Source organism: Canis aureus, chromosome 25, assembly GCF_053574225.1.
Source record: "Canis aureus isolate CA01 chromosome 25, VMU_Caureus_v.1.0, whole genome shotgun sequence".
In the NCBI taxonomy this organism is placed as follows: Eukaryota; Metazoa; Chordata; class Mammalia; order Carnivora; family Canidae; genus Canis; species Canis aureus.
This window is the reverse complement of record NC_135635.1, coordinates 36,426,239-36,449,109: the sequence shown is the minus strand read 5'-3', so window position 1 is coordinate 36,449,109 and position 22,871 is coordinate 36,426,239. Positions and strand designations below refer to the sequence as shown.

Here is a 22,871-nt window from a genome sequence, read left to right as displayed (position 1 = left end):
ACAAAGGAAAAGTCCATTGTAGGCAAACGGGCTACTCCGAACTAAACATTTCTGTGCATGAAAGGGCATGATCAACAGAATGAAAAGACAGAAAGGGTGGGAAAAAACAATTGCAAAATTACATCTCAAAAAAGGAATTCATATCCAGAATACATGAAGAATCATCTAAGTCGATAAAAACACCAAAAAACAATCAACCCAATTACAAAATGGGGAAAGCCATTGACTCACCATTTTTCCAAAGAAAACATATAAATAGTCAAAAAGCATATGAAAAGATGCTGTGTATCAGTAATTATCAGAACAATGCAAATCAAAACCTCAATGAGATATCACTTCTACTATTAGGATGAATACTATCAAAAAAAGTGTCACTAAGGAGGTGGTAAAAGAGGACCCTTGTACATTGTGTTGGGAATGTAAATTTGTCAGCCATTATGAAAAACAGTCTGGAGCTTCTTCCAGAAATTAAAAATAAAATACCTTTTGAACCTAATCTCACAAGTAGGAAAATATCTAAAAGAATTGAAAGCAAGAGCTCAAATCTCACAAGTAGGAAAATATCTAAAAGAATTGAAAGCAAGAGCTCAAAAAGATATCATTATTTGTGTGTTTACTGCAGAATTATTTCCAACAGCCAAGTGGTAGAAGCAACTCAATTGTCCACTAATGGATGAACAGATCAAGAAAGCATAGTATATACATGACAATGTAATATTACTATTCATCCTTAAAAAGGAAGGAACTCCTATCACATGCTACAATGCAGATGAAACCAGAGGACATTATACCCATTAAAATCAGGAGGTCCACACATACATGGGGGAAAAAAAGTATATGATCTCACTTATATGAAACCTCTTTTGTAGTCTAACTGATAGAAACAGAAAATAGAATGGTGATTCCTAAAGTCTGAAGGATAGTGGAGAAAGGGAATTATTTCACAATGAGGATGACGTTTGAGTTTTACAAGGTGAAAGTTGTAGAGATCTGTTGGGCAACAATGTGTATATATTTAGCATTCCATAATTGTATGCTTAAAGTTGGTTCAAATGCATGATATAGTTAATAATAATCAAATTATCAAAAATGCCCAAAATGTCCAAGAATGATAAGTAGATGAAGATATATGCATACACAATGGAATATTGCTCACCCATCAGTAAGAATGAAGTCTTGCCATTTGCAACAACTTGGGTGGAGCTAGAGTGTGTTATGTTAAGTGAAAAAAGTCCATCAGAGAAAGACAAATACTATATCTTTTCACTCATATGTGGAATTTAAGAAACAAACCAGATGAACATAGGGGAAGGGGAAAAAAGAGAGGGAAGCAAACTTAAGAGACCCTTAATTACAGAGACCAAACTGAGGGTTGATGGTGAGTATGAAGGTGGAGGATGGACTAAAATGGTGATGGGTATTAAGGAAGGCACTTGTTGTGTTGAGCTCTGAGTATTATATGTATCTTTTTAACCATTAAATTCTACACATGATGCCAATATTACACTATATGTAACTTAACTAGAGTTTAAATAAAAATTTAGGGAAAAAAGATGTATGATGCAGTATATATATATATATATATATATATATATATAATATAATACACATTTAGATTTTTTGTGATTCATTTATTTATGAGAGACACACAGAGAGAAGCAGAGACATAGGCAGAGGGAAAAGTAGGCTCCTCGAGGGAGCCCTATGTGGGACTGGATCCCCAAACCTGGGATCACGCCCTGAGCTTCTGAAGGCTGATGCTCAACTGCTGAGAGCCAGCCAGATGTCCCTGATGCAGTTAAATATAATATAAGATGTGAGAATGTACAATTTCCAATATATCACAGTCTGGAAGAAACAAAACTTTGGAGACAGTGAAAGATCAGTATTTGACAGGGTTTGGCAGAGAAGGAAGGATGGATAGACAGAGCATAAAGGAATTTTTACGCAGTAAAACCATTCTGTATAACTCCATACTGGTTGATACATATCATTACATATTTCTCCAAACTCATAAAACACACAACATCAAGAGATAACCTTAATGTAAACGATGGTCTTTAGATGATAAAGATGTGTCAATATAGGTTTATTAATTGTAGCAAATGAATCTCTGCACTGAGGGATACTGAAAATGAGAGTCTATGTGCTACACATGCAGACAATAAACAAAAGGAGAATACAGAAAATCTATGCTTTCTCTGAGTTCTTTTGTGTTATGTGATTTTTTTGCCACAACTTAAAAAATAAAGAACAAACAAACAAAAAGAGATGATCTAGACAATAGCAAGAGAAAAACCACTCATTACAATTAGGAAAGTAACAAGATAAATAATAGATGAATTTTCACCAGAAATAATAAAGAAAAAAAAGGAAGGTCAAATTCAGAGCTGAACATACCAAAAAAATGAGAAACAAGTCAACTTCGCCCCACAAAAAAAGAAAACAAAACAAAAGAAAATAATACAAAAAGACTCTTCAAACAAGAATTATAATTTCAGCAAAACAACTGATAAGATTTTTTGAAACCATCATAATGGGGCACCTGGGTGGCTCAGATGATTTAACATCTGCCTTGAGCTCACGTCAAGATCCCTGGGTCCTGGGAAGGAGCCATACCCTCCTCTCCACTGTTGGACTTCCTGTTCAGTGGAGAGTCTGCTTCTCTTTCTCCCTCTGCTTCTACTTTCTGCTCATTCTCTCTCTGTCAAATGAATAAATAAAATCTTTTTTAAAAGCCATCATTATAGCACTGTATGGTCAAATCTATAACACTTTATTTTAGTTAGCATTTATTAATTTTTGTGATGCACTGTCATCGTGAATGCTCCATTTCAACTCACCAATGCGGGCTCATGAATACAGTCTAGGAAAAGACATGCATAATTAGTGTTCAGAAACTAGTCCTAGCTGAATTCAGTATGACATTCTTAGAAGTACATGTTCCCTGTTCTATAATAAAATAGTGTTCTATGAAGGCCTCATTAGTGATACTGTATCAATCAAGACACACTTTCAGCGCCCAGAGGACAGCTTGAATTGCCATTGTGGGATAGGCTGCCTGAGCTCTGTTCCCAGGTCGCTGGGACCTGACATGGCTTTATCAAAACACCACTGGATCCTGCTGCTGTCCTGTGATTGTTGCTTGGGATAAAGTTGAAACATTGACAATCATCCCTAGACTATGCTACTATGATACCCTTTCCTATGGCTCTGAGCACCCATTGAAGCTTGTCATCCCAGAACCAGTGTCACTGCCAGACAGGGTCACAATGGTGAGATGCTAGGACACATATACAGTGTCCAGGAAATATGCGTACTTGTCTCCATCCTAGACACCAGTACCAATGCCACAGAAAGTGAACCTGATCACAATCACACAGGCACTATGATAGTTCCATCTGTGCCTATCTTGGGCAAGAGATCCAATACTGTTTGAGGGCTCTGAAGGTGGCATGCCATACCACCACCAAAAAGGAGCCTCCCAGCAATATATGTTCCTCCCATGGGTAAGACAGGAGAAAGTGGATGATATTTCTAAAGTGGTCAAAGGGAATAACAACTGTCAACCAAGAATACATTACTCAGCAACTTCTCATTCAGAAATGAAGAGGAGATAAAGGCTTTCAAAGAATCCTCAGGGATGGCTTGTCAAAGTTTCAACTCTCACCCCAGATGGCAGTCAGAAGTGAGCAGCAGCATCACTCCAGTGGTAGCCTGTTAAAACCATGGGTCAGAAAAGAATTTAACCTAGTCCTACCCTTTAAAAACTCCTTTTAAAGAAAAGCTAAAAGGAATTTTAAAGGTGAAAAAAGAGATGAAAATAAGTACCATAGAAACATATAAAAATATAATATCACTGGTAGAGACAAAAGAAAAACTGTCCTTGGGACGCCTGGGTGGCTCAGTGGTTGAGCATTGCCTTCAGCTTGGGGCATGATCCTGCAGTCCTGGGATCAAGTCCCACATCAGGTTCCTTGCATGGAATCTGTTTTTCCCTCTGCCTATGTCTCTGCCTCTCTCTCTCTCTCTCTCTCTCTCTCTGTCTCTCATGAATAAATAAATAAAATCTTTTTTAAGAAAGAAAGAAAACATATCTTTGAAATAGGTGTCAGCTATGATTTCTTGGACGTCTTGAAAAGACAGGCAAACCACATAGAAAAATAGGACTGCATTAAGCTAATGTACACAGCAAAGAAAATAATGAGAGAGTTGAAAAGATGTTGGAAGAACAATGTACAGAACAAGGAAAAAATGTAAACCATTTATCAAATAAGGGAGCAATATCCAAAATATATAAAGAACTCATTACAATGCAATAAAAGAGAAAATAATACAATTTCAAAAAATGGCAAAGAACCTAGGTAGACATTTTTATGAAGACATACAATTGGCCAATAAGTGCATGATAAGTGCACAGAATCACTAATCATCATGGAAATGCCAATCAAAACCACAAGAGATATGACCTCTAACCTGTTAAAATGGTTTCTTCCAGAAAGATAAGAGAATATTGGTGAGGATGTGAAGAATAAGAAATCCTTTGCAGGAAATGTAAATTGGTGGCTGTATAAGGGAAAATAGTATAGCAACTTTTCAAGCAATTACAAATAAAACTATCATATGAATCCGCAATGTCACTCTTGCGTACATATTTAAAAGAACTGAAATCAGTATCTCAGCGGCATATCTGCACACCCATGCTCATTGCAATGTTATTCGCGATAGCCAAGATATTGAAGGAAACTAAATATCTGCCAACAGATAAATGGTTAAAGAAAGTATGATACACACACACACACACACACTGAAATAGTATTCAGTCATGAGAGAGAAGGAAATCTTCCCATTTGTGAAAAATGAATGGACTTTGGAGGCATTCTCTTAAGTGACAAAAGTGAGGCAAGATCGACAAATATTGTATGGTGTCACTTACGTGTAGAATCTGAAACACTGATCTAGTAAAATCAAAGAATAGAATGTTCTTTACCAGGAGCGGTGTGGGGAGGAAGGGGGAGATGTTTAAGAATACAAAATTATAACCAGTAGTTAATAAGTTCTGAAAGTTTTGTGTACAATATAGTGATTATAGTCAGCATTACTCTATTATAAACCTCAAAGATCCTGTGATTAAATCTTAGCTGTTCTTGACACCCACAAAAAATGATAAATATGTGACATAAGAGAATTGTTATCTAAGATTACCATAGTAATCACGCTGTAGTATATAAATGTATCATATGAACACATTTATGCCTTTAATTTAAACAATGTTATGTCAATTATATCTCAACAACACACACACACACACAAAAACAACCCAAAAGTATATTTGTGATACCTACAGCTCCTACTAAGGAAATAAGAATATAGCTGAGACAACACTAGAGAAATTAAAATGGAACCCTAAAATAAGATGTTTAATACAGGTAAGGTGGAAGAAGAAAACAAAACCTAAACATAGAATGACAGCAAATGAGAGACCTAAATCCAACCGTCCCAATAATGACACTCATGTGAATTAAATAAGTATTCTAGTAAAAAGAAAGAAATTGTCACTCTGAATAAAAATGTAAGATCTATCCATACCCTCTCTGTAACACACACCTTAGACCTAAAGATAGAACAGGTGAACATAAAAAGATAGCAAAAGATCTACAAACAATAACCCCAGAAGTGAGCACAAACAGCTATTCTAATATCAGACAGTTGCTATTAAAACAAGAAATATTATTAGAAAACAAAACAAAAACATTTCTACACACTAAGGCTGTCAATATGAGAAGATAAAACAATGATAAACATCTATTATTCACCTAAAAACAGAACCCTTAAATACAAGAAATAGAAACTGACTGATTTGGAAGGATAAAGAAACAATTCAGTGGTACAGTGGAAGACTTAAAAGATCTTCTGTAAATAAGTGATAACACAGCAAGTCACAAAATCAGGACGATGGAAGACTATCAAAACCAGCTTGACATAATTGACATATAGAAGGGGCTTAGGTCATAAATAAGGATCAAACATTTCAAGGATGGAGATATTCAACGTATATTCTCTGAAGACAAAGGAATAAATTAGATGCAACAACAGAAAGAAATTTGGGGGATTTCCAAACCTGCGGAAAGTGATACACTTCTGAAAAATTTACAGTTCAGGGATGAAATCTATGAAAATACCTTGTACTGGATGACAGAGATTACCTTGTGCTGGACGACTCTGAACAGAATATTTCAAGACTTTTATGGGGAAACTAAAGTAATGTTTAGAGACAATTTGTAGCTTTCTCACTTAGAAAAGGAAGAACATTAGAAATGCATGATCTGAGTAGCTTCCCTCTCAAGTAGCTATACAGAGAGGAGCCCATTGAAGTTAAGGAAGAGAAGATAAACACATACTTAGCTGAAAGCTGACTGTGAGGTATGGATAGCAGAATAACTCACGGTAGCCCCAAAGGATGAATGCTCAAATATTCAAGGGCATCAGCAATAGAACGGATTCTGACTGTAGTCGAATCAGACAATGGAACAGCAAGGAGTTTGGGCAATTTAAACTTCACGCAAATACATGAATAAATCACACATTTAGCTTCCCCTAAAAATGTCAAAAATAAAATATACATACTATATGTTTCTATTTATGTAAATGTTTTGTAAATGGAGATGAGAACATGAGAGGGCATTTCACAGTGCTGGTAGAATCATTTTCATTCTGTGTAATGTGACACTTGAAAATTCAGTCATTTGTTGGCATGTTTTGCACGTGCACCCATCTGTTGCACATTATTCCACTAAAAAATTACTGTAAGGCATTATTATGAAAATATGCAAATATATAGAAACTAGACAGAAAATTGAAGAAATCTTACTAAATACAACTTTTGAAAACTAAAACAGAAAAAAAATATCCAATAACATACAACTTCTAATATAATTTAGTTGTAATTCAGAAAGCTTTGCATACTCCGTTACAGAATACTTAGACATTTGTGAATGACAGAAGTGTAATGCTAAATAAAAACCAAACAGAAACTGTTGTAGGGCAAAGAGTCGAATAAAACCCATTGTAATAAAAAGACTATTTCTAAAGTATGAAATTGACATAAAAATATGTAGCAAGGTTAATGAAACTAAATAGACAGAGCATAATTTAGACCCAATCATATATGGAATGCAGGTTTCAACAAACATACAGTCATTCCATGGATAAAATATGTAGTCTTACAACAAATGCTGTGGAAACAATCCAGTGACAAGTAATATTAATTATATATATATGTATATATACTTTATATTGTAAACAAAATGCTAAAAATTTATCATCCAAAGTGTAAATGATAAACTTACAAGAAGATGTATTAGAAAAAAACACCTATCCTATAATTGAACAGATATTTCTTAGAAAGAACCATAGAAGCATGATCCATGAAAGAACAATTTGATGAAGTGTAGGTCGTCAAGATTATTTCTGCTCTTAGAAGAGAAGAGACTTGAGAGGAAATAAAAGACTTGCTGCCAGGATACATGCAGAATTCTCAAAGCAAAATAAGAAAAAGTAAAAATATAAACAAAATATGCCAAGATGCTGCACCAAAATCATATATGGAGGGCAAAAGAGTACAGGGAAAGATGCTCAACACTATTAAAATCTGGAACATTCAAATTAAAACCCCTACAAATCAGTGCTTGCTTCAGCAGCACATATTACTTAAATCCTTACAAATCAGACTTCCTGTACCAGAAAGATAGGATGTGGTTTTCCTTATATCTCCCCCAAATTAGCTAAAACCCCTGGGCATTATGTGTAAAATGATACAGGAAGATTCAGGCAGGTGATGAGAAAGCTGACAGAACCAGGTACTATAGAAATGAGAAATGAAATGCCTGTGAGTGCCCTGGAATTTCTCTCTACCTCATATATCCCAGACTGGTGCCAGAGAGGCTGGCAATCCACAGACACCCACGGTACACACAAAAGCCCCAAAAATGTTTTCTTTCCTCTCCAGTCAAAATAACAGGAAAAAGGCATGCTAGGAAAACAGAAAAATTTAGACACTAAGTGTATTATTATTCCAATCAAAAACCATTGACTATCCAACAAAAATATCAAACTCAGGAATGTCAGGGGAAATCAAGACATTCTCTGATAAAAGAAAACTAAGAAATGTGTCACCACCAGACCCACTCTCAAAGAATTGCTAAAGGGAATTTTCTAATCAGAAATTAAATGATAAAAGAAGGAAACTTGGATCATCAAGAAAAGGAACAAAAGAAAGAACAAAGCTATAATTAGGTCTAATGGACATTCCTTCACTGCTTGTGTTTTCTAAAATGTTTGATATTTGGTGTAAAATTATCAGTTGAAGCAAAATTATAACATTCAATGATTCTCAATGTGTGTACAGAAATATTTAAGACATATAAAAGGGACACATTAAAGGAACATGAAGGTAAGGCTCTACATCTTAATGAAAGTGCTATGGGTTGTGTTAGACTGTGTAGACTGTGATATATGCATATATATTTACCTATATAAAGACATCTGATATCTATATTATTTATGTGGAGAAAAACAGAACATATATGAACATATACATAACTTTATATGTATAAAGATTTTATGAAGAAAAGATCTATTTTGCTATAAATTATAACCCATCAATTAGGTCATGATGTAGAATATTACGACCTTCATTTTTATCTCACAGCATCATAAATACTTATCTCACAGTATCAAAAATTAAATAAATAAATACTTATCTCACAGTATCAAAAAATAAATAAATAAATATTATCTCACAGTATCAAAAAATAAATTCCAGTTTGATCATAAAACCTAATTAAAAGTTAAAAAATAAAGAGAGAAATGAAAAGATAACTCCAGGAAGGTAATATAAGAAATTATATTCATGAATTTGATGAACCTCTGAAACGGGCCCAAAATAATCACCAACACACAAATGGGATTAATTGGGCGATGACAACATTCAAATTCTGATCATTAAAAGACTCCAGTCGGGGAATAAAATGCAAGCCACAGCCATTTCAACTCGTAAACTAAAAAGCACTCATATCTAAAATCTGACAAGAATGAAACTAGACTACTCTCTTGCACCATATACAAAGGTAAACTCAAAATGGATGAAAGATCTTAATGTGAGACAAGATTCCATCAAAATCCTAGAGGAGAACACCGGCAACACCCTTTTTGAACTTGGCCACAGTAACTTCTTGCAAGATTCATCCATGAAGGCAAGAGAAACAAAAGCAAAAATGAACTATTGGGACTTTATCAAGATAAGAAGCTTTTGCACAGCAAAGGAACAGTCAACAAAACTCAAAGACAACCTACAGAATGGGAGAAGATATTTGCAAATGACCTATCAGATAAAGGGCTAGTTTCCCAGATCTATAAAGAACTTATTAAACTCAACACCAAAGAAACAAATAATCCAATCATGAAATGGGCAAAAGACATGAACAGAAATCTCACAGGGGAAGACATAGACATGGCCAACAAGCACATGAGAAAATGCTCCTCATCACTGGCCATCAGGGAAATACAAATCAAAACCACAATGAGATATCACCTCACACCAGTGAGAATGGGGAAAATTAACAAAGCAGGAAACCACAAATGTTGGAGAGGATGCGGAGAAAAGGGAACCCTCTTACACTGTTGGTGGGAATGTGAACTGGTGCAGCCACTCTGGAAAACTGTGTGGAGGTTCCTCAAAGAGTTAAAAATAGATCTCCCCTACGACGCAGCAATTGCCCTGCTGGGAATTTACCCCAAAGATACAGATGCAGGGAGACTCCGGGATACCTGCACACCGATGTTTATAGCAGCAATGTCCACAATAGCCAAACTGTGGAAGGAGCCTCGGTGTCCATCGAAAGATAAGTGGATAAAGAAGATGTGGTTTATGTATACGATGGAATATTACTCAGCCATTAGAATCGACAAATACCCACCATTGCTTCGACATGGATGGAAGTGGAGGGTTTTATGCTGAGTGAAATAAGTCAATGGGAGAAGGACAAACATTATATGGTGTCATTCATTTGGGGAATATAAAAAATAGTGAAAGGGAATAAGGGGAAAGGAGAAAAAATGAGTGGGAAACATCAGAGAGGGAGACAGAACATGAGAGACTCCTAACTCTGGGAAACGAACTAGGAGTGATGGAAGGAGAGGTGGGCAGAAGGTGGGGGTGACTGAGGTGGGCACCTGACGGGATGAGCACTGGGTGTTATGCTATATGTTGGCAAATTGAACACCAATAAAAAATAAATGTATAAAAAAATTAAAAATAAAATGAAATAAAATATTAAAGTAAAATAAAATATGACAAAGGCTTGTGATGCGTGGATGTCTCACTTGGTTAAATGGTCTGCCTTAGGCTCAGGTCATGATGGCAGGGTCCTGGGATGGAGCTCTGCCTGGAGCTCTCAGGCTCCCTGCTCAGCCAGGAGCCTGCACTACTCACTCCTGCTGTTGCTGCTCCCCCTGTTTGTGTTCATGCTGTGTTTTTCTGGCAAATAAATAAATAAAATATTTAAAAAATATAAGGCAAGGACTTCTAAGACACGGAAAGGGGACACTATCTTGGAGAAATGAGCAAGAGAAACACTTGAGCACTTATTCTCACAAGAGAATATCCCAATGGCTCACAACCTAGAAAAATGGTACAGCTGTAGAACCATCAGAACTTATTGTAGTAATTTTTTTCAGACTGCTGAGTTTATCCTCAAGGGACTATTTGTATAATGTGTGTTTACACAAAAACTAGATAAATATAGGGATAATATATTGAAAAATACACATATCCAAGGTTGTGCCATTTCATGCTAATGTTAGAGGAAAATGTATTGTAATCACTTATAAACACAATTACAATGTTATATTAATACAATATTGTTTTATTATGACAAATGCATATTTACATTCCATAAATATACCATATACTATGTAGCTATGTTTAATAAATTATTATCAATATGATTTGTGGAAAAGGACGTAGAAAAAGCTTTCCGTAAGTAATGATTTGTAATTCCCACATATTAAAAAGGAACTAAATTTCTGAGAATAGATTTTGTAAGGTCCCATTCAAAAAACACAGTTGAAAATTCACAAAATATAGACAGATGTTATATAGAGATGGATTACAAATATCATATGAGAGTGAAAGGAGACAGACATAAAAATTCATACTGCTTGATTCCATTGATATAAAATCCAAAAATAAACAAAGGTGTTCCACATTATTAAAATTGGCAGGGGTAATGGAGGCTCTAAACTTCTCTTTCTTGCTCTGATTTGTAATTATGTGATTCCCACTAATTTGTGAACAAGTTGCACAATCATATTTTAAATTTCTTGATGTGTTGTAAAATTAAATAGTAAAGTCATTTCAGGCAAAAGAGCTTTTGGGAAAACATGGTTTTCTACGAAAAGCACAAAGTGGAAATTATTAAGTGTACATTAAAGGCATAAAAATGTAAATAAAATATCGCAGACTCAAACTGTGGAATAGTAACAGATTTTAAAATAAACTAGAAATATGTACAAAAATATGGATGAACTCTACAAATATAATATTAACTGATATGCTTTTATTAAATCCAAAAACATTGAAATCTTACCATTTCCTTTTTATCATCTATGTTCAGCAGGGTAGAGTTCTTAGAAGAACAGGATGTCAAACTCTCGTTCCATGGTTTTCTTTTAGTGCTAATGTAATAGCAATTGTTGGAATATGTAAACCATCCTTTTGCACAATGGCCACAGTAATGTCCTGGAGAAAGATTATAACATATTATCCAAAAAGTTTTGAATATTAAAACATGCAAAGGTACAACCTGCATGTGTATACACAGATGTATATAACACATCCATGCACCCTTATAAGCTTGTAAAAATAAAATGAAACACACACTTATATACTCTCAAAGGAGTTGGGCTTTCATCCCCAAATTTATATGCCCATATAAAATAAACCCACAAAACTGTCCATCTCTACATGTCCCTTGAGTCACTGAATAAAACCACTCTTTTGGAATTGTTTAATGACTCATCTTTAATCGTATTATAACAGGAGTAAATTTGAGGCCATTGGAAATAGTGGGTATGGTGATTATTTTATTATTTTATTTTAATGTTTATTTATTTATTTGTTTAAGAGAGTGAGAGCATAAACAGGAGGGACAGAGGGAGAGGTATAGAGAATCTCAAGCAGACTCTGCTCTCAGCCTGGAGCCCAATGGGGCTCAAACTCAGGACCCTGGAATTATGACTGGAATCAAAACCAAGAGTTGGACACTTAAAAGAGCCATCCAGGAACCCCAGGAACTCATTATAAATGAGTATTTCCTCCTATTATAGCATAAGAAATAATATTGTTCTATATTCATGATTTCTGAACATTTATTATGTGATTTTCTACTTAATTTACCCCAAAAGAATCTTTGCCAAGCTTAAGACGGAGATAAAATACAAATTCTACTAGTATATGAGGTTTGAAAGTGATAGTGTACCTTTCTGGGTAGTTATTTCCAGGGAAGTGTTATTCCGCACTGGTCCTTCAGTAGCTAGAAATATTAAAGCAATGCTCATACAAACTTAATATTAAATTAAATAAATCATAATGATTTGAGTTTCTTAGTTTAAATTTGCTGTATTGTTTAAAATTAGAAAATCTGGAATAAAATTGATATACCAGTAAAAGATCAATAAAATAATGAACACTTGGGGGAAATGATGAACCCAAGGGGGAAAATAATCCAAAAGCTTTAAGAACCAAACATCACCATTTCTTAGAGTATTTGATGTAACCAATCTCAATTTATTTATATTTCTCAATAAGGTCTCTCCTATAACTTGCATTTGAGTTATGAATATCAGACAATATATGTCTGATACTGTCTATAGTGATTCCCTTACTTCTACTTTTGACAAATTCGAATTCAGAATAACCATTCCACACTTAGGGCATATATGCATTAAAATAAGCTAATACAATTCCATAAAGTTCTGTAATATTTTAAGACACTGATGATCATCAAAGAGAAAAAATCCCTTGTAGTCATTCAAATACTCACAGAGAATACCAGCTATTGTGATCACAGTGGACATCAAGATAAGGCAGATGATTCCCAGGATTCCAGCAATGAGCTTCCCTGGACATGATGCTAAATAGTAGGAAGAGAAATGAAAACACTGACAAAGGATGGGTGGGAATAATCATTTAGGAAATTTACGTACAAGAGAACCAATGATGCACAAGGAGTCACGTATAAATGTATGGCCCCCAAACCTGCATCTACTCTTGTAATCTTCTCTCAGAATATACCGTTGCATTTGCAGTAAATATATTACCCCATGAGACGTGATAAAGACCATGAATTACCACACTTGAACAAGGCTCATCCTCAAATTTCAACTACAATATTATATTCCTGCTCCAAGCTCTGATCCTCACAAAAGAAAAATATGGGAGATCATTTCCTACTCATACCCTCCACTCCAACACCCAAAGAACACATCCTAGAAAATTATACTGTGTGTAGTGAATGTTTTACCTTTGCAGGGGTAGTTCTTGCCATCCCCTTGAAGATCCTGAGAAGCATTTTGAAGATTTAATTCTGCATAGGTTATTTCCTGCTCAGTTACTGAAGTGGAACACTTAGTGCCCTTAGCTTTCATTTGCTGTCTTTTTGAGTCCTTAGACTGATTGAGCTCTGCATAGGTACCTCCTTGGTTATGCATGTCTGCAGCTGCAAAGTGGCAGGCACAGTGCTGAGTGGAACTGTACTGAAGGACTTGATGAAGAGTGTATGTAATGACAAGACTGCTAGGACAGTGACACTGGGTGGAGTGTGGGGTGAGTGATTTCATTTGCAGTTGAGCAATGCAAAATCTGGTGCTAATTTCCTTAGAGCTTTAAAGAAGTATTTCATGATAGAATAAGTGGTTTCTACAATGTTATTCTATGTTTGACACAATAGTATTGGTTGGAGTAATGTAAAGTGAAAATTAGTGAAGAAAGGAATTCAGGAATAATATTGTCCTTCTTAAGACAAGGTGATTCCACAGAAACATGTCAACATTATTAGAATAACTGGGTTAGTGTTAGAAAGAAAATGCTGCACCAGTATCTGACAATTTTTAAATACATTATTGGTTAAAAAATTGAGTGCCCTAAATTAGGAAGTACTAGTTTTGGCATATAAGGAATTTCCTGCAGTAAATGACTTTTAGTTGAGGACTTAGATTTCTTTCCTAAAAGGTAACGCTGTACCATCATGTGGCCATTTATTTTGAGTAACTGTGGAATTCTGAGAAATCGTTAAATTTTAAAAGAAATATTTTATATGTTTAAGAATATTATGACACAATAAATTTATCCCAAATCTGAACAATACTGAAAACAAAAACCAAACAATATTTTTTTGAAGTATTTAACACCAGAAATTGACAGCTGATTTAATGGCAAGCATCTGAAACCATAAAATGATAAATAAAATTGTAGATCATTTAGGGTAGAACACTGTTGGTACAAACTTCCAGAATGATCTCTGAATGTCAAAAGCATAGGGTAGTTTAGTTGTATAAGAAATTCTAATAAATGAAGTTATTGTCATTTCATAATTCAGTCCATGCGTTCTGCAGTCAGTGAAATTTGGAATTACTCATGACTCTCAAATTTACAGAGTATGACTTTTAAAATGTTCCTTCCTGTTTAGCTCCCTAGTTTATACTAATGTAAAATGGGAATTAAAATATGCAAAATATAATGCATATAAAACACTACTCCATCTGGATTTTCTAAGCTCTTAATACTATATTATTTATTTTAATACTAATACTAACTAGTATTACTAACAATATTCACATTACCGTTACTGACTCATATCCTTTGGACATGTAACATAATTCATTAGATAAGAATGTCTTTCAGTATTAAATATCCTTTTTTTGCCAATATTGATCAATTTTTTAAAAAGTCTTTTGATTGTTTCATACATAAGTTAAAGTTAGCATTTTCAGAAGATCCTTCATCTTGCTTTTCGTGAAAAATCAAATTTCTTTTTTTTTTAAGGTTCATGTTTGTTTTTTGTTTTTTTTTTAAGATTTATTTCTTTATTCACAATAGACAGAGAGACAGAGAGAGGCAGAGGGAGAAGCAGGCTCCATGCCGGGAGCCCGACGCCTCACTCCATCCCGGGACTCCAGGATCACGCCCTGGGCCAAAGGCAGGCACTAAACCGCTGAGCCACCCAGGGATCCCCAAACTTCTTTTATATATCAAAGCAAATGTATGCGGAATTAAGTTTTACTTTCACAATTTGGTGATTCACTTTCTTCAAGATTTTATTTATTCATGAGAGACAGAGACAGAGAGGCAGAGACATAGGCAGAGGCATCTCCCTGTGGGGAGGCTGATGTAGGACTTATTCCCAGGACTCTGGAATCTCACCCTGAGCTGAAGACAGACACTCAACCATTGAGCCACCCCGTGTCCCTGATGGATTGATTCATCTTAAGAATCTATTTTTCTTAAGTATTTGTTTAAATTCTAGTTGGTTAACATATAGTATAATATTGGTTTCAGGAGTAGAATTTAGTGATTCATCCTTTACATATAACGCTCAGTGCTCAGCAATACAAGTGTCTTTCTTAATACTCATCGTGCATTTAGCCCACCCCTGTCCACCTCCCCTCCATCAACCTCCAGTTTGTTCTCTATAGTGAAGAACATCTCATGGTTTGATTAGTTCTCTTTTGTTTTCCTCTTTACCTCTGTTCATCTTAAAATAGATAAGAATCTATTTAAATATGAGCTAAATATCAAATAATATATGTAATTCTATCTATATTGATGACAAATCCAAAATTAACTGTTCCTTGTCATGATGCTTATGGGATTTCACTTGAAATTCTATTGATTTGCAAACGTAATTATGCATGTGTAAATGCACCTAATTACTTCTCCACAGGCAAAAATTTGAATATTTTAAGAAATTCTCCAACTTATTTCCTATTCATTCCTGTCTGTTACCCTGAAGTTTTGGGATAAAAATGCCAAAGTTCTCTGCCATTTGATTATGTATTAATTGCACCTCAGTTACATCCCATCCAGCATTTGTATCTCCTACTAAATGAGGTGGTTAGGAAGAGAGACAGGGCAGTGCAGGCACATACCTTCTGTTGGCCAGAGGGTAAGGCATCTTCCAGTAGGAGACCAGGTTCCTCTGATAAACAGACACTATCTGTAGTCTTTACAGACTGCAGGCCCTGTGAGAGCTCAGAGTGACCCAATAGTGGAAAAAGTAGATTTCTCATCACTGTGTCACTTAAAATTTGAACAGGAAATTCTTACACTTGGGCTATTTTGAAGACACTTTATCTCATCACACACCTCCAGAATGTACACACTTTCAGTTTGTAGTGTGTCATTTATTTTGTCCATTGGCAAGTATCTCTGAGAAGTTTTTGTGTTCCAGAAGGTATTGGGATCAGAGCCTTGGCCACTCAGGCTAAGTGACTTCCATCGGATTCACAAACACTGAGAACTTAGGCCTTCTGAAAAATATCTTACATGTTTGTTTTACTTTTAGACAAAGTTGCTGACTTTTCCATTACATGCTTCTTGTTCTTATGTACTTGCTATGTCATTTCTATGTACTGACAATACTCTAAAATCATCATCCCCTTAACAGGTATTTAATAATATCTTACACACATTCTGAAGTATCAACTTTTCAAATTTATTATCACTACATTTTCAACTTTATTTTCACTGTCAAAAAACATCAATTTCCAAACTCTTCTTCTCATTTTTTTGCCTCAGTTTTTTTTAAGATTTTATTTATTTATTAATGAGAGACACAGAGAGAGAAGGGGGAAGAGACACAGGCAGAGGGAGAAGCATCCTCCATACAGGGAGCCTGACATGAGACTGGATCATGGGTCTCCAGGATCAGGCCCTGGGCTGAAGAGGCACGAAACTGCTGAGCCACCCAGCTGCCCTGCCTTAGTTTTTAATAGACCTGTAAAAATCTTATTACTTGTAAAAAAGTTATTTATATTTCTGCTGAAAAGAACAAAATGCCTGTGGGAAGGACACAACATTGAATAATACAGACCAATAGCACCATGAAGGAGATTTGAATACTGAATAATTACTTCTACTACTTATGGAGTCATCCTCCAATGACACGTTGTCTCTATTATAATAGTAATACTTGTTTTCAATGAGATAAGCCTAGGTCTAATGAAGTACTGGGAAAATTAATGTAATTTTTGAAAATTTTACTTAACTGAAAAAATTAAGCAAGGGCAGCAAAGGTACTTTTAAAACACAATTAGGTGATACATGAACATCCACAGAAATAAAGCATTAAATCTAAATTACATAGTTTGCATCAATACAATTCTCTTCCATTTTTTACATTGTTGGATTTAACTTGTGAATAATTTTGGAAGACAGTTGCATGTATATTTCTATTGGTCTATAAAGTTCTGGGATTTATTGGAAAATTAGGTGACAATTTTATTTTTATTTTTATGTATTTATTTTTAATGATGTACATTTGATATACAATACTATAGTAGTTTTAGGTGTAGACATAGTGATTCAGTATTTATACACATTATGATATTATCATCATGATAAAGCTCATTACCATTTGTCTCCATAAAGAATTAATAGTGTTATTGACTATATTCCCTATGCTGTAATGTACATCACTGTGACTTATTTATTTTATAACTGAGAGCTTGTACCACTGACTTCCTTTCACATATTTCAGCCCTTCCTCAACCCTTCAATCCTATAGCAATCAACCACTCTTTATATATAAAGACTGCTTCTGTTTTGTTTGTTTTTAGTTCTACATCACTAGTTTAATCATAGGGATTTTGCTTTTCTCTGACTAATTTTATTTACATAAAACTTGTAGGTTCATCAATGGTGTCAAATATGACAAAAATTTCATTCTTTATCTCAGATTAATATTCCATCATATATATAATATATGTGTATATATACACATATATATACATCCCATCATATATGTATACATACATATATTACATATATATATATCCTACTTATTCATTCATGTATAGATGTGTCGACAAATGGGTTGCTTCCATATCCTGACTATTGTAAGCAATGCTGCAAAAACAGAGGGTGCATACATCTCCTCAAGTTAATGTTTTCCTTTTCTTCAAATAGATACCCAGAGGTGAATTTTTGGATGTTTCACTATTTCCATTTATAATTTTTTGAAGAGCCTCCATGCAATTACCCATCATGACAACATCAACTTAAATTCCCACTGCAGTGCACAAGATTCCCTTTAATCCACATCTGTGCCAATTTTGTTACTTTTTGTCTTCCATTCTGACAGGTGTGAGGTGAGATCTCATTGGGGTTTTGATTTGCATTTTCCTGATGATTAGTGATGTTGAATACCTTTTCATGTGTTGGCCATCTGTATGTCTCCTTTCAAAGAATATCTATTCAGGTCCATAACCCATTTTTTAATCATTTTTTCATATTAATTTTGGTGTTGAGCTGTTGGAGTTCTTTGTATATTTTGAATACTAACTTCTTGTCGGATATATAATTTGAAAAGATCATCTTCCATTCAGTAGGCTGCCTTTATATTTTATGGTGCTTTCTTTGGCTGCACAAAACTTTTTGAGTTTGATGTATCATTTATTTTTTTTTCCCTTTCGTTGTCCTTCCCTAAGGAGACACATCCAAAGAATAAAGTTAAGCCCTCTCTCCAAGAACTTAATGCCAATGGATTCTTTGGGAATTTTATGATTTCTGGCCTTCCATCTGGTTCTTTAACTCACTTTAGGTTTATTTTTGTGTATGGTGTGCAAAAGTAGTCTAGTTTTATTTTTTAGCACATATTTTTCGGGTTTTTTTTTTTTAATATGTAGTGAAGACTCTCTTTTCCCCATCGTCTGTTCTTGCCTTCTTCATTGTCTATGAATTGACCATATAAACAGAAATTTGTTTCTGGGGTTTCTATTCCATTCATTTGATCTCTGTGGTCTATTGTGGTGCCATACTGCTTTGATTGCTACAACTATGTAGTATAGTTTGAAGTCTAAGAGCATGTTATTTCCTGTTTTACTCTTCTTTCTAAAGGCTGCTTTGGTTTTAAAGTCTAGTTTTTCTAAGTATTCTTACTCTGGCTTTCTTTTGAAGTCCATCTATCTGCATGGTAATTTTTTCTCCCTCTCTCAATTGTAATCTGCAGTCCCTTATTTACAGCATATACATGGGTCTTGTCCTTTTTATCCATTCTGACACTCTATATCTTTTGACTGGAGTATTTAGTCCATCAATATTCAAAGTTATTATTGATAGATATGTATTTATTACCATTTTATTACTTGTTTTGTCATTGTTTCTGGAAATTTTCTCTCATCCCTTCTTATCTTGGTCACTTTTGGTCTCTGCTTTGCACTTGTGCCCTATAATGTTTCCTGTAAGCTGTTTTGAGTGTCACAAACACCTTTAATTTTTGGATGTGAAAAATTATTTATGTCATCTTCCATTTTGAGTGGTAGCCTCTGTGGATAGAATATTTTTCATTGCAGATTTTTAAAATTCACCAATTTGAATATATCATACCACTCCTTATGCCTTGCCAAGTTTGTGTTGAGAAATATCCAGCTAGCCTTATAGGTCTTCTTGTTTAAGTTAAGGAATTCTTCTATTTTTTGATTTTAAGATTATTTTATCATCATATTTTGCAAAACTATTTATGTTTTTGTGTTGGCTGGTTTTATTGATTTTGATAGGAATTCTCTGTGCCTCTTTGATCTGGACTGTAAAAAGACACAAAGCAGGGCACTATATAATTATAAAGACAACCTAGAAGATGTAAGAATTGTAAATTTATAGCACCCAAAATGGGAGTACTTTATATTAAAATCAATTTGTAACAAATATGAAGAACCTCATTGAATATAAAAAAGAGTGAAAGGCAATAAAGGGGCTAAGGAGAAAAAATGAGTGGGAAATATCAGAAAGGGAGACAGAACATGAGAGACTCCTAACTCTGGGAAACGAACGCGGGGGGGGGGGAGGGGAGGTGGGGGGGGTGGGGTGACGGGCACTGAGGGGGGCACTTGATGGGATGAGCACTGGGTGTTATTCTATATGTTGGCAAATTGAACACCAATAAAAAATAAATTTTTTAAAAAAATTTGTAACAAATATGAAGAACCTCATTGATAGTAACACAATTACAGTAGGGAACTTTTGATGTCCACTGACATCAATGGACAGATCATCTAAATGGAAAATAAACAAGGAAACAGTGGCTTCAAATGACAGTCCGGATCAGATGGACTGAACAGATATATCAGAACAATTCGTCCTAAAACAGCAAAATATACTTCTTTTCCAAGTGCACATGAACATTCTCCAGAATAGACCACATATCAAGTCACAAAACAGGTGACCAGAAATGCAAAAGGATTGAACTCATACCATGCACCTTTTTTTAACAACAGTGCTATTAAATTTGCAGTCAGCCAGGAGCAAAAAATGGAAAAAGCAAATATGTGGAGGCCAAATAAAATGCTATTTCATACTGAACGGGTCAACCAAGAAATCAAAGAAGAAATGAAAAATACGTGGAAACATATGAAAATGAGAACACCACTGTAGAAAACCTTTGAAATGCAGCAAAAGTGATTCTAAAGGGAAGAATATACCAATACAGGCCTACTTGAAGAAGCAAGAAAAATCTCAAGTAAACAACCTAATATTATCTCTAAGATCAACGAAGGAAGCCTAAAGCCAGCAGAAAGTAGAAAATAATAAACAATAGAACAGAAACAAATGAGATAGAAACTAAAAACAATAGAGCAGATCAATGAAACAAGAGCTGGTTCTTTGAAACAACTGATAAAATTGGTAATCTTTTAGCCAGACTTATCAAAAAGAAAAGTAAAAGGACACAAATAAAATCACAAATGAGAGTAGAGAAACAACAACCAGCCTTACAGAAATAAAATTATAAGAGAATATTATGAACAACTATATGCCAACAAATCTGACAACTTGGGAGATATGCACAAATTCTGAGACACATATAAACTACCAAAACTGAAGGAGGAAGAAAAGAAAATTTGACCAAGCTGATAACCAGCAAAGAAATTGAATCAATAATAATAATAATAATAATAATAATAATAATAATAATAAAACAGCGAAAAAACAAACTCCAGGGACAAATGGCTTCATAGGTGAATTCTACCAAACATTTGAACAAGAGATAATACCCATTCTTCTCAAATCATTCCAAAAAGGTCAAAAAGAAAACCTCTAAATTCATTCTATGAGGACAGCATTACCCTGATACCAAAACCAGATAAAGACTCCATGGAAGAGAGAACTACAGGCCATATCTCTGATGGAATATGGACACAAAAATTCTCAATAAAAGTCGAGCAAATAAAGCTAACAATACATTAAAAAATCATTCATCATGATCTAGTGGGATTTATTCATGGACTGCAAGAATGGTTCAATATTTGCAAATCAATCAACATGATACACCACGTTAATAAAATAAAGGATAAAAACCATATGATCCTTTCAATAGATGCTGACAAAGCATCTGACAAAGTATACAATCCACTCGTGATAAAAACTCTCAACAGAGTAGGTTTATAGAGAACATACCTCAATTTTATAAGGCCGTATATGAAAAACTCAATTATCAATCTCCGTGGGGAAAAACTGAGAACTTTTCCTCTATGGTTAAGAAAAGACAGGGATGTCCACTCCTACCCCAATTATTTAACACAATACCAGAAGTCCTACTCTCAGCAATCAGACAACACATAGAAATCAAAGGTATCCAAATCAGTAAGGAAGAGGTTACTTTGCCTATTTGTAGATGACTTGACATGCTCCGTAGAAAACCCAGAAGACTCCATCAAAAAACTGCTATAGAGCTTCTTGGGCAGGGCAAGATGGCAGAGGAGTAGGGTCCCCAAGCCACCTGTCCCCACCAACTTACCTAGATAACTTTCAAATCATCCTGAAAACCTACGAATTTGGCCTGATATTTAAAGAGAGAAGAACTGGAATGCTACAGTGAGAATAATTCATGCTTCTATCAAGGTAGGAAGATGGAAAAATAAATAAATAAAAAAGAATCCAGTGGGGGAGGGGCCAGTGAAGCCTGGCTAAGGCCAGGTGGAGACAGCCTCCAGGACAGGAAAGCCCAGTCATTTGCCAATGACCTATCGGATAAAGGGCTAGTATCCAAGATATATAAAGAACTTATTAAACTCAACAGCAAAGAAACAAATAATCCATCATGAAATGGGCAAAAGACATGAACAGAAATTTCACAGAGGAAGACATAGACATGGCCAACAAGCACATGAGAAAATGCTCCTCATCACTGGCCATCAGGGAAATACAAATCAAAACCACAATGAGATACCAACACACATCAGTGAGAATGGGAAAATTAACAAGACAGAAACAACAAATGTTGGAGAGGATGTGGAGAAAGGGGAACCCTCTTACACTGTTGCTCTGTTGGTGGGAATGTGAATTGGTGCAGCCACTCTGGAAAACTGTGTGGAGGTTCCTCAAAGAGTTAAAAATAGAACTGCCCTATGACCCAGCAATTGCACTACTGTGGATTTACCCAAAGATACAGATGCAGTGAAACGCTGGACACCTGCACCCCAATGTTTATAGCAGCAATGTTCACAATAGCCAAACTATGGAAGGAGCCTTGGAGTCCATCAAAAGATGAATTTATAAGGAAGCTGTCGTATATGTATACAATGGACTATTACTCAGCCAT

General features: G+C 34.9%; 1 protein-coding gene across 2 annotated transcripts in view; it reads right to left on the bottom strand.

Annotated features, from left to right (window-relative positions):
- Positions 1-22,871, bottom strand: part of LOC144297236 (NKG2-A/NKG2-B type II integral membrane protein-like) — a 58,644-nt gene that overhangs the window by 9,041 nt on the left and 26,732 nt on the right. For both annotated transcript variants that reach the window (XM_077871080.1, XM_077871079.1), the window contains exons 7-9: positions 13,104-13,193; positions 12,540-12,593; positions 11,649-11,800 (exon numbers count right to left, since the gene is read on the bottom strand). In XM_077871080.1, coding sequence (XP_077727206.1) covers positions 11,649-11,800; positions 12,540-12,593; positions 13,104-13,193 — 296 coding nt within the window. The remainder of the gene's footprint in view (positions 1-11,648; positions 11,801-12,539; positions 12,594-13,103; positions 13,194-22,871) is intronic.